The following is a 12,908-nucleotide window of genomic DNA, read 5'->3' as shown; positions in this document are numbered from 1 at the left end:
TAAAAAATGTTGTGTTTTGAAAAAATTGTTTGATGTTATATTGTTGGATTATTGTTAAAAATGTTAGAGTTGTTGTTTAGTGTTAAGTGATTTTTGAATAAAAAATGTTGTGTTTTGAAAAAAATGCCTTTGTCTTTTGTTTAGCTATAAGAATGTTGGATTGATGCTCTTTCATTTCTTACTATCCCTCTCATGACACTCACTAAACGTTGCGACTCAAAAACCGCGTGGGGGATGTTTTCCTTCACGTCCGCGCTTTGACTTTTAAGAACCGGGTTGTTTCCAGTCTAACCATCCATTGTCGACTCATCCTCCTAAGAAGATGTGCTCCAAACTAGCTAAACTCAACGAAGCCTACGTGAATTTGCATAGGGTCAGACACAGTCTGATACCGAAGCCAGAAGAAATAGAGAATGTGAGAATGTTAAAAATCACTGAAGACCTGATAGAAGAGCTCTTCAGAGAAGAAATGAACAGGGAAAAAGAAGAATGGACAGAGAAGTACAGACTTCAGAGACAGCAGCAACAACAACAACAAGAGCAGCAGCAGCAACCTGAAGCTGACAGAGGCTTTGTCGATTGTCGTATCGACACCAAAGAGCTCTTCTTCTCTTTCCGAAGAAGCAGACCTATCGCCAGAAAGTCTATCCTCAGAGGACATCGCATTCTTAGAAACTAAAAAGAATGCCATAGCAAACAAAAAAACAGCCCTTTTCAGGGCTACCCAATACTCTAGAAAAGAAATAACAATCGATTTGCCAATGTGTGTAGGTAGAGTAGTGTGAAAATAAACACTAACTCTTTTTTAAAAAAAATGTGAGGGTATGTGTTTGTGTGTTTGTGTTTGTAAGTGGTCAAGTAAGTTGGTATGGATAGTAGATTAAAATGATGTCTTTTTTTTTTTTTTTTGGTGTTTGAGGTGTAAATTTGGGGTTAGATTGGATTGTTTTGCGCATGTGGATAGTCTATTGAAGTGATTTATAAAAAATTTTAAAATAGTGATGGGTAGCATAAAAAGTGAGTGAGTGTTTCTTTTAGGTCCACGCGTTGTTGTTTTTTGGTCATGATGTAGGTAAGATCAATTTTATGTTTTTAGGGGATGTTTTCCTTCACGTCCGCGCTTTCACTATAAATTGAAACTCGTTCGACAGTCCAGCTACCCTTGTTGATTGATCAACACCAAAAATGAACACGAGACTGGAGAAACTGTTGGAACTTCATGTGCATCTGGAATATGCCAGGCGCATATTAAATGAACTGGCCGCGGAAGCCATTGTGGAGGAGGGAAGGATAAGAGAGGAGGAGGAAAGAAGAAACAAAGAAGAGGAGGAGAGAAGATATAAAGAAGAAGAGGAAAGAAGATACAAAGAGGAGGAGAGAAGATACAAAGAAGAGGAGGAGGAGGAAAAGGAGAGAAGAAGAAGAAATTTCAGAATCCCAGAGAACGAAAATTGGGATTCTGAAGCGACATATCCTGCCTCTGCTCTCTCCCCCAAAATGGTAAAAAGTAACTAGGGGACAAGATGTGTATGCGGCGCCAGGCCTGGAAGGTGCCGCCATTAACCAGGTGTCCATGAAGTTCCAATAAAAAAAAAACAGCCCTTTTCAGGGCTACCCAATACTCTAGAAAAGAAATAACGATCGATTTGCCAATGTGTGTAGGTAGAGTAGTGTGATTATAAACACTAACTCTTTTTTAAGATAGTGTGAGGGTATGTGTTTGTGTGTTGGTGCTTGTAAGAGCTAAGGTATGTTTGTGGGAATAGTAGATTATGGGTTTCTTTATTGTTTCTTAGCGTAGGTGAAGAGTATAGTTAGGGTTCTGTAAGCGCTCACGTACGATTGTGTGGATAGTAGATTATGGATTAGTTTATTGTTCTTAGCGTATGTGGAGAGTATAGTTTGGGTTTTGTAACCGCTCACGTACGATTGTGTGGATAGTAGATTATGGATTTGTTTATTGTTTCTTAGCGTATCTGTTTGTGTTTGTGTGTTTGTGTTTGTGTGTTTGTGTTTGTGTTTGTACCCGCTCACGTACGATTGTGTGAATAGTAGATTATGGATTTGTTTATTGTTCTTAGCGTATGTGAAGAGTATAGTTTGGGTTTTGTAAGCGCTCACGTAAGATTGTGTGGATAGTAGATTATGGATTTTGTTTATTGTTTCTTAGCGTATGTGGAGAGTATAGTTTGGGTTTTTATTATATGAAATGAGAAAGTATAGTTTGGGTTTTATTATATGAAATGAAAAAGTAGGGGGATGTTTTCCTTCACGTCCGCGTTTTTCGTATAAGAACCCACAGTATTCGTCGTTCAAACCATTCTGCAAAGAATAAAAAAAGAAGATGGCTTCTAACCAAATGGACAAAATGGAATAATTGCAAAACGTCCTCGACAATTTAGGAATGATAGAGCAAATGTTGGTTAACCTAAACGAGGATCACTATTCTTATAGTCCCCATCGAGTGAAGATGGAGATAAACAATTTACGAAAAATGAAGGTAATCATCAGTGATCTGTTGAAAGAAATAAAGGAGGAGAAGGAGGATGAAGAGGAAAGGATAAGGATGAGAACATGGAATGAAAAAATTGAAAAAGAAGAAGAAAATGAAAAGAGGAAGAAAGAAGAGGAGGAAGAGAAGAAGAAAGAAGAGCAGGAGAAAAAAAGAAAGAAAAGAAGAGAAAGAGTGTTGGAGATAAAATAAGAACTTGGTGGAGAAAAAGAAGAAACTAGAAGCAGAAGAAGAAGAAGAAAACCCAAAGGCCCTTTTCAGGGCCAGCCATATTTCTCGAAAAGAGATAGCCTTTCCATTGCCTACCCCTTTTTTTTAAATTTAAATTTAAATTTAAATTTAAATTTTAAAAAAATTTAAAAAAAAAAAAAATCCCAAAAGCCCAAACTCTATTCCCCATGTTAATTTCCCTTGTCCCTAGACAGACCCAAACTCTATGTTAAATTCCCATTGTCCCTAGAGTAACCCACGATTTTTCTCCATGTTAAATTTCCATTGTCCCTAGAGTTGCCCAGGGGTCTTTTTAATGCTAAGTCCCATTGTCCCTAGGGTGCCCCACCTTACTACTATCAGGTCTGATAACAGTAGCAACAGCAGCAACAACAACGAATTTAATATGAATAATATTGAAAATAATTTAATATTAAAATAAGCTAGCATTATTATTATTATTATTATTATTATTCAATATTTTCTTCATGGCTTCAAAATTCCCAACAAGTACTAAAGCTAAATTATTGATACTGTAAAAGTAAATGCTTCATGCTTTCCAAGTATCAAAGGAATAAAAAGAAAAACCACAGGAAATGAAAACTAACAAGAAGAAAAAATCTCGCAATGTTCTGTCCCAGTCCTTCACCCTGTTGTTTTTTTTTTAATCAAGAGAAATCATTAAATGAATTAAAAGAACAAAACGAAACAGAAAAATGTGTCCATGTAAATAGTATAGTCAACACAAGATGGTATGATCCAACTTTAGGGAGAACAGGGTACATTATTGTATTCCCTCCAGAATAATAAATCAGAAGCTACTGATTATTGAAGCGGCGCGAGTCGCCATAACTCACCTATATTTAGCATTCTCCAATGAGGAACAGTCTCAATAGTTACCTGAAATTCTTTCTATTGAGTTGTTGATAATTATCATGTTTCCCATTTATATGTAAAACAGACTCGATCCTTTGTAAGTTGCTTTTATTGCATATTTATCTTCCATGACTATATCAAGCAGAGGCGATACATGTTAGCAGCGAGTTATAATCGTGGCTACGCTTGAGAAAACCGGTGAGCATGCTCTTTGTGGCCTTCTATTGCTGTCAGGCGGGTTACTTTATATTCTCTCCTTACATGGATGTAAATGGGTTGTTTTGGACGTGGGGGGGAGCTATGCCCTTGGAACCAGCGGGTGCTCCCTACGCTCCGTCCCCGCTTGTTTCGTGTATCACTCCCACTCCCGACAAAAAAGGGACATGACCTTTGACTACAGTGCAAATGACAAGCCATAGAGCAAATACCTTATGACATTTATTGTTATGTTAATGTATCACGTTTTTGCTAATTATACTACGATTTATGTCAGACATTTTTGCACAACGACCAGTGACATGCTCGACCGGTTTGATTTTTACATCCTTGCGTTATCTTCGGATGGGATGAGATACAGCTTCGTATACTCGCCTCGGCATACTTTGTGAGATACAGCTTCGTATACTCGCCTCGGCATACTTTGGTTTGTGGACAGCGTAGTGGATAGGCACATTTCGGGGAGTACAAAACATCCATTTGGAGATTTGGATATCCAAGGACGATAGGTCTTCCAGATTCTTTTTCATCTCGAGAAGTTTTATATGTAATTAATGATGGCGAGACGGACACACTTCACTTGCATCCAGAAATGATAGGAGAGTTTTACCCATCCTGTCCTCTGTAGCTGCATACGTTCAGATTGCGATTGCCAGAGATTGTACCTTTTCAAAACAAATGTGTTGTTTTGTTTTTGCTTTTATTGGTGTTGAAAACAAATTTTGTTCACATACTATTTTACATTCTCTTTATCCGAGGATGTTTTTATTCACGTCTGCTTACCGAACTTAAATTCTGGAGTGGTTTGATAGTATGTGTGATTTTACTTCTTTTACATTATACCCATTTCAGTGAAGCTTTTAGATCCCACATAAGGCGTTTTGGATAGTATTTATGAGGTGTTGGATAGTATATCGAAAAGTGTTAGTTGGATAGGACTTGAAGAATACGGTGTTGGGTAGTATGTTTGTGTGTTTTCATCCAACTTCTTTTACATCACCGTCGGATAATAGATGTGGGGTATTTAGATACTGTAGAAGACGTTTTGGATAATACATATGAGGTAATAAAAACGTTGGATTGTATATACAAAATGTGTGATGGATAGTGCTCAAAAAGCGGATATAGGATAACACTCAAAAAGTGGGTGCTGGATAGTATATCAGAAAGTGGATTTTGGATAGTACTAAAGATTGAGTGGTTGTTAGTATGATTTTGTGATTTAATTCTATTTTATTTACATCATTCCCCTATTGTGAGATAGCATATTTGTGTGTTTGCATGTATAAAGTATGTATCAAAACTCTTACCATTTTCGTTAGAGAGTAGGAGTGTATATTGAATTGCAATTAAAGAAAAAACAATTAACATTACATTTCCTGTAGACCCCTATAGACTCCTCCGCATGTTAAACCTAAGGACAATATTAACATAAGATTTTCCGCAGACCCCTACAAGTTTTCAAACATAACAATCCCATAACAATCCCCAATTTTAGGTCAACCACCTCTACAATGTATCGTCCATATTAATTTCCATTGACCCTTGATATGGTACCCACATGCTAAAGTAAAGGTGTAATGTAAACCACCACAAACCCCTCAAGTAGCACGTAACGAACGGTAGAAACAAATCCATTGCAACTCTTACAAGTCCTCAAGCGGTTGTTGCTTTTCTTACGTGTATCATTACGTTTAAATAAATATTTTAGATCCACTTCTCGTATCCGTTGAAATAATGCGCGCGCATTTGTATGTAAACAGCCTTATTATATCTAAATCCAAAGCAAATATAAAATTACCTCAAACTGCAAAACCTCATCGATTATGGTGTATAGGCTATTATAATTAACGTAATTTCTTTTATGATATATTTCATAAGTTCAATGTGAGAATTTTTTTATCGCCACAAGGGCGATAAAAGTGGCAGTATCAATATGGTGGTATCACTTCTGGAACTACTTTCTTCGCCCATTTAGAAATAGCCCTTGACTATTACATTACATCTTGTCTTGAGGGATCACTCCTCCTGTCAATAAAAACAGTCTCTCATAGCAGGTCTTTGAATGAGGGCACATTTTTATGGTCACAATTCAACTGGGTATAAAGAAGGAAAAATACTCGCAAACAGTATAGATGTATTTTATTCTTTATTCAACGTTCTGGTTGGAACTCATCTTAAAATAATTGTATATAGCCAAAAAATAAGATATGCATCTATCATAAAAAAGACAATGACATTTACGTTTGTGAAGAAGTTAACATATTCGTGATCAGTTGTTATAATGAATATAGCGGCTATGATAGTCTCTGGATAAATGTGAATTATATCTGTACCATCTAAATCAAAAGATATAAGTTTTAATTAATCCCGAAACAAAATGAATATATTTAGAGACAAAGGTCAAAGGCTCAATTCACCTACGAAATAAACAGATTAGGATAACTAGAGAATGTACCCGACGCACAATGGTGAAGAGATGTCCGCTTTGTGTGTACGTTTTAATAATTTTAACAACAATATGAATTTTTGCAATAAGTACAGAATTAATTTATGCTGAGAATGCTAGCAATTTATTAAAAACCAAATACTTGATCAAATACAGGCAGGCTTATACGATGTACAAGACACGTTACAGTAAAAGTCTAGCAAAAAAATATTAGTCCAAATTTAAAATATAACATTACATCTAAATCAATAATGTTAAAAATCGAGCTCTCCGACAAACCAGATTTATTGTAAGCAGGTCGACATTGTGATTATTAAGAGCAGATAGAACGTATTATTAAAAGTAATTCTTTATTGTAATTAGTCTTTGTGCATAACTGACTATTATTAAGTAGAATGACGTAACGGATTGTTATTATTACATCGTATATAGTCGGATACAAGTCGAATTCAATTGCAAACTGCACAGACCCAGATCTGCCGTCACATAAAGTGAGGTAGATCTGAGTCTGTGTAATTTATTAGGAGTAATCAGTCGATCAAGCATCGCAGACAGAACTTTAGCGCATTATTCAATGGCAGATCAGGATCTATGATGTTTGCAGTTGGGACAGACTTTTACGCAAATATAGACAGTAAACTTAAATTATTTTGCATGTAGATTTAAGAAAATGCAGTAGCCAGACTGAACTGTTTTTTTTTAGACGGTTTCAGAATAATCTACACCACATATGAAGACCTCCTGAACAATCATGGGTACAACGGATTAAATGAAGGACAGTTGTATTTATACTCAGTGTGCTGTGATTTTGTTCTTTAATGAAGGGTGGTCGCTCATAGCAGAGGTGGCTCAACTCAGTCTTCAGGGTATATATTTCCTAAGTTCTTTCATTGTAACCTATACCTCATAATTTATAAGTCAAACGGTAAAGTTTTTTTGGCAAATCTCTCGATTATACATAATAATAAAATATTTTGGTTACCAGCTATTTTAACTATGATCACGCTCCTAATTAGGTCCGAAAGCAATGGAGAAATCAGAGATGGATAAAGTGACTATCCAAATTTGGGTGACGTTGCTATTACTGAACTAGCCAATCGAAACATCTTCGGCTTTTTCCGTCAAGTCTACAAAGAAATCTCGTCGACATTGAGAACTATATTCCGAAGTACTTTCGTTCTCATGGAACAATATGGCGAAGGAAGAAGACGAAGTCACAATCGGAGCAATCTCGGCCTTTGCTGTCGTAACATATCTAGCGCGTTCCGCCAGAGGCCAATTATAAACACATCAAATGGACGTATATTCCTTTAAATACTTCTGAGGTTAATTCATGACCCGATGAAATGGCCGAGCGATGTTCCGATCGCGAACTGGTCTGCCAATCAGGCCATCGCTAATCCCTTTCCGCACAGTCAAAAATAATCCCGGAAGAATTATTAAGAATACACATCAATTTGATGGATTTGGTTATTCGCCTCTGGTGGAGTGCACCACAGACTATTATGCGGGGAGAGTAAAGACCGACAATTTCCCGATTTTAACTTTGTCTCCTTCCGCCGCTAGATTATGCCATGTGAGGCCCAGTAGTTCCGAAAAGTAGTCCTCAGTGGGGGTGAATTACGTCTAAGGTTTCTTTCTCGACTTGACGGAAAAGGCCGACGTTGTCCCAATTCCGAATCCTAACAGAGTAAGTAACAATCACTAAAACCTTTAAAGATGTTACTCTCTGAAACTGTCGAATTTGTGGCTTGCGACGATGGTATGATCCAGACTAAACATAGAAAACTAAGCAAGTTGAATGATTGAAGTTCTTGTACTTTACCATTGTATCCAACAACGACATGATTGCCATCTATGTTAGGGGAATCTAGTAGATTGATTAGAACAGACATCGCAGATTAAAACGAGAAGGATCCCATATCACAGCCAATGCAGACAGTAGCATTGTTCAATTACATCATTTGGGGAGCAGTTGGATAAACCAAGTATTTACACCAACCGGAAATAGAACTAATAGAACTAACCCTATAAATAGCTCATGACATTGCGATTATAAGCAATGCAGTTAAAGACTTTATTAATTATATACATTGTATATATAAGGGAAGTGTTTAATACTAAGCGTTTCTTAAAATTATATTTAAGTTCAAAATGTACAGATGTTTGGCAGTGGCATTAGTTCTATCCAGTAATGGAAGTTTCAGACAACGAGGAATTTACTAAATACTGCTGACTAGAACTTGTACCGAATACATCTGGGGTGCACAATCTCTGGCCCGCGAACATATTCTGTCCGGCCCTCAGGGCAAATTAAAACAAACACAGAATCTGGCCCGTGAACAGTAATTATATTAAAGAAATTAGTGTTTGCGGTCCGCGAGTGGTCTTAGAAAATGCAATCTGGCCCTTGGCCGATAAAGGTTGTGCACCCCTGGAATACATGTTACAAACTTACTTTTTTCTGTCTATACTACTGACGGACGATTAACGTCACAAGTAGAATTTAATAAAATTGATTAAAGTGTTCATAAATAAAAAAACAAACAGGAACTGAAGTTCAACACAAATGCCCGCTGTCAACTGAACTTAGCTTATCAACTCTTCATAGTTTTCAAATATTTTGGGCTTTTTGGAAACCTGAAATAATAAATAGAAAGAAAATATATAATTTGTAAATGTGTCTCCAATGTTATGACAAAAATTAATGACTATACGATTAAACATAAAAGCAGCATTTTTAAAGTTTTGCATAATTTGTGTTGCAAAGAGCCATCACGTATCTGCTAATATTTCGTATTTTGAAAACAAAAATGGAAAGACGGAAACAAAATAATAGTATCTGCCTTCATTTCGTCCATTAAAGTTAGTTCCCTTCTCCTTTTAAATCTTTCTTTCTTTTCGTTTTTATTGCTTCATATAAGAAATATATTAAGCATAAAAGCGATATGAAAAGCGAAATTGTAACCTTTAGAATCAAAATATCTTTACGTGCAATCGGTGATATAATTTATTTGAGCTAGCTTTTAAATGGAAGACAGGATTAGATATCATGCACGTGAATTTCATACTGGTATTGTTTGGAAGGACTAAAACTGCACAAGAGGTCTGCTTGTCCACGGTTATGGTGTTATAAACGTATGTTCCACGAAGAAACAGATCATTATAGAGAATTCAATAGACAAGTAAATGAGAGAGAGAGAGAGAGAGAGAGAGAGAGAGAGAGAGAGAGACAAAGAGTTTATTAGCTTTTTCTTTTCTAAAACGAAATATCTTGTTTGAAAGAATATATTCGGAAAAAGAAAATCCGCTTATTTACCTTTTGAGCTATCGCAAATATAATTAAGTTGACAAAAGATCCAACGGCAAAACTCCAAAAGGTTACTATGGCGCCGTAGTTCTGCACGAGCACGCCTCCAATGAGAAACCCAGACCCTGAGCCTGTACCGAAATAAATCAATCTATTAAAAAAATCAGAGGCTCAATAAATCAATCCATCGATTAAGAAATAAATTTCTTTAAAAAATATTTAAAGAACTTCTGCAGCCCCAGAGAAAAGGACATAATATCATGCTACAAGAGAAAAGAAATGAGTTAGGTGAGCAAAAATGTTCACACGTGATATCAATGATTACTGTTAGCTGATATTTCAAGTTATCACAAGAGTAATGTCATTTTAATGTCATTATTGTTTGCACGAGTCATCCTAATATATTATATGTATAGTGAGAACCTCTGAACAAACTTGGAATCTACTGTCCTTAGACATCTTACATTTTCAAACAATAAGCAAAAAAAAAAAAAAAAAAAACAACATCCACTGTGCTAATCATCTTATGTTAATAATTGTATACCCTAACATAAGTCGTGAATTTTTCTAAGCAGGAATGGGTTCATGACGAAAGGCACAAAAATTAGGAAAACTAAAAAGACGAGATACGAAGTCGATACATGGGACACATTGTGATCAGCGGACAGAACGAATGGATAATGTGTTCAATGTATCGACTTGGAATCTCGTCTTTTTATTTTTCCTAACTTTTTTATCATCATGAAACCATATTATTCCCCCACACTATTTCTCTTTGCCTTGTTTGAGGAGAAAATACAACTATTTTTGACACCAACTGACTGAACGTATTGCAGTTCAATGGTAGATTTATTCTCATTTTCACATAAGAACGTCCTGACTGACCCTTCAGCGATGTATATGGTAGAGAATGCCATCTTTTATTTAAACAAAAAAACTGAAATTTTTCTTCGCCTATTAACGATGATTTTGGAAGATGGTCAATCAGGAAGAAGGCGCACCGACACCCAGGCCCATACGAAATAACACACAGCTGTTGATCGCTCTGTACTTGTGTTATCTTGTGGAAATCATTTTCCTTTAACAATTCAAGTTCTTTATCCCTTCCTTTTTCCACACCAGATGACATACTTCTAAGCTAAGTAGTCTGTTCGGACATTAGAGTCCATCACAATCTCGATTTACTTGCAGTAGACATACGCCCTGTTGTTGTAGGGTTTAACGCCATTTTTCAGCACACGATAGGCTATACATGGCGGCCAGTATTAATGGTGGAGGAAGAACCCGGGAAATCCCTGGAAAGAACCACCGACCCTCGAGAAGCTACTGGCAAGCTTTCTCACATATCCACATTGGCCGAATCCGAGACTCGAACCCATGCAGACAGAGGTGAGATGGCAGTGATCCGTAACGGAGAGCGCTTTAGACCACTCGGCCACTCGGGGCCCCGACATACGCCCTAAATCTTGCTTTCAGTCAACGAGATAATGCGATAATCCGCGTTAACTTTATCAGTGATTCAGAAATTTGTATGTTCCTTCTCTACTTACATAGTACTGTTCTCTAAAATAGTACATGCATTAATAATAGGACAGCAAACGTGGACGCTTTATATATTTCGTTTCTGTTTCTCTTTCTTTCATCGCTCCAAGAGTTTATTGCCCTCGGTTCAAGTTACCTCTGTCAACATTTCGATGCTGCATAAGAATCCAGTGATATATGAAAACATTGACACTCATAGGGACTTTTTGAGGGTTTATCCTCCTCTGTCACAACGAAATGTTTGACAGACCTGATTAAATAGTTAACAAATTTTTTTCGCAGAGATGTAAATGGGAGTAGTACGGTCAAGTTGTAAAACTTCTTATTGATAGTGGTTATGAAACCCATGTCAAGCGTCCTGCACTGCGTAGAACACATGACGTTCAGAGAGATAAACGGAGCAAAACAATGAACCTTAAAAGTTATATTTATTCATTGGTCTTGTAAGAAAAAGATAAACCGTGTATTTCTTTTTATGGTAGGAACATTTATCAAAGAAGTCCGAAGGGGTTAAATATCAAAATGCATCAGGCAATTACCTAATCCCCAGTAGACACCATGCAGGAAGCCCTGTAAAGTTCCGAGATATTCCGATGGCACGCTGGTACTGAGATATTTAATATATACGGACCAGACACCGGCAAATGTGAATCCTGAATATAAAATAAAAATGACTGACGTAATGTTAAGCTTAAGCATATTAAACAGGAAAAGATAGGAGGCGGGAGACGCTGGCTGACTTCTAGTGATATGTAGATTAACATTGTGTTACAATGTCGCACGGCCAATTGTGCTTGACAATAGCCTGTGCAAATAAAAATATATTGCGTTGCGCAGACTGTCTATCGATTGTCTTTTTTTTTAATATAGCGGTTACTACATTTCTTTCAAAAAATAAATGTGGGTTTTTTTTGGCTTATTCCAAACTCCAAATCTGGTTTCTAAAATAGTTTATCCAGTATTACAATCAGTCTAATTTTTTCAAAACATTCGGCTTTCGCATTGAAACTATATCTTGGAGGAATTTTCTCCGCTGAACTCTGTCAAGCCTTCTTCGGGCTGAGGAAATAAATCTAGTTGTGGAACAGAAACTTTTAATACACTGCATCCACAAAATACTGAATGGAAATTTACCGTGAATGGCTTAGCAAGCATATTTTATCACACATTTCAATAGCAATGCAACAAGTATATTTTTCAAACATGTTGAAGGAAAATGAGGGATTTCACTCATTTGAACATTATCGAATGAATATATATATATATATATATATATATATATATATATATATATATATATATATGTGTGTGTGTGTGTGTGTGTGTGTGTGTGTGTGTGTGTCTGTGTGTGTGTGTGTGTGTGTGTGTACGAGTGTGTCTGCTACACACGAGTGCATATAACACCTATTAAGTAGCATCATTTTTGGTGATGTGGGTTTAGTCGTGAATGAATATGGGCTAGTGTGTGCAGGCAAGGCGATGAGTGCCGTTTACCCACGGACCTGGGTTCGAATCTCCATAGAGTACGAATTAAAAATTATCTAACCTGTATGATATAATTTGTATTAAATATTAATTCTGCTTACTATTATCAGGCATTCTTCTATAGAATCCAGGGATAGCACTTTCCGTTCTCTCTGGTGTATATTTATAATTCTCTCTCTCTCTCTCATATATATATGTTGTTTTTGTAAGGTTTAACGCCATTTTTCAGGACACGACAGGCTATGCATGGCGGCGGAAGAACCCGGGGAAAACCCCATAAAGAATCACCGACCCACAGAGAGAGAGAG

General features: G+C 36.6%; 1 protein-coding gene across 2 annotated transcripts in view; it reads right to left on the bottom strand.

Annotated features, from left to right (window-relative positions):
* Positions 1-5,939: 5,939 nt before the first annotated feature.
* LOC149791610 (major facilitator superfamily domain-containing protein 6-like) overlaps positions 5,940-12,908 on the bottom strand; it is a 70,238-nt gene continuing 63,269 nt past the window's right edge. For both annotated transcript variants that reach the window (XM_089970168.1, XM_089970169.1), the window contains exons 6-8: positions 11,655-11,768; positions 9,583-9,704; positions 5,940-8,903 (exon numbers count right to left, since the gene is read on the bottom strand). In XM_089970168.1, the coding sequence (XP_089826294.1) occupies positions 8,853-8,903; positions 9,583-9,704; positions 11,655-11,768 (287 nt within the window). In that variant the 3' untranslated portion in view covers positions 5,940-8,852. The remainder of the gene's footprint in view (positions 8,904-9,582; positions 9,705-11,654; positions 11,769-12,908) is intronic.

This window comes from Sinohyriopsis cumingii, chromosome 9 (assembly GCF_028554795.1).
Source record: "Sinohyriopsis cumingii isolate HCF-2022 chromosome 9, ASM2855479v2, whole genome shotgun sequence".
In the NCBI taxonomy this organism is placed as follows: domain Eukaryota; kingdom Metazoa; phylum Mollusca; class Bivalvia; order Unionida; family Unionidae; genus Sinohyriopsis; species Sinohyriopsis cumingii.
Note: the sequence above shows the minus strand (reverse complement) of the source record. Positions and strands in the feature narration are given on the sequence as shown.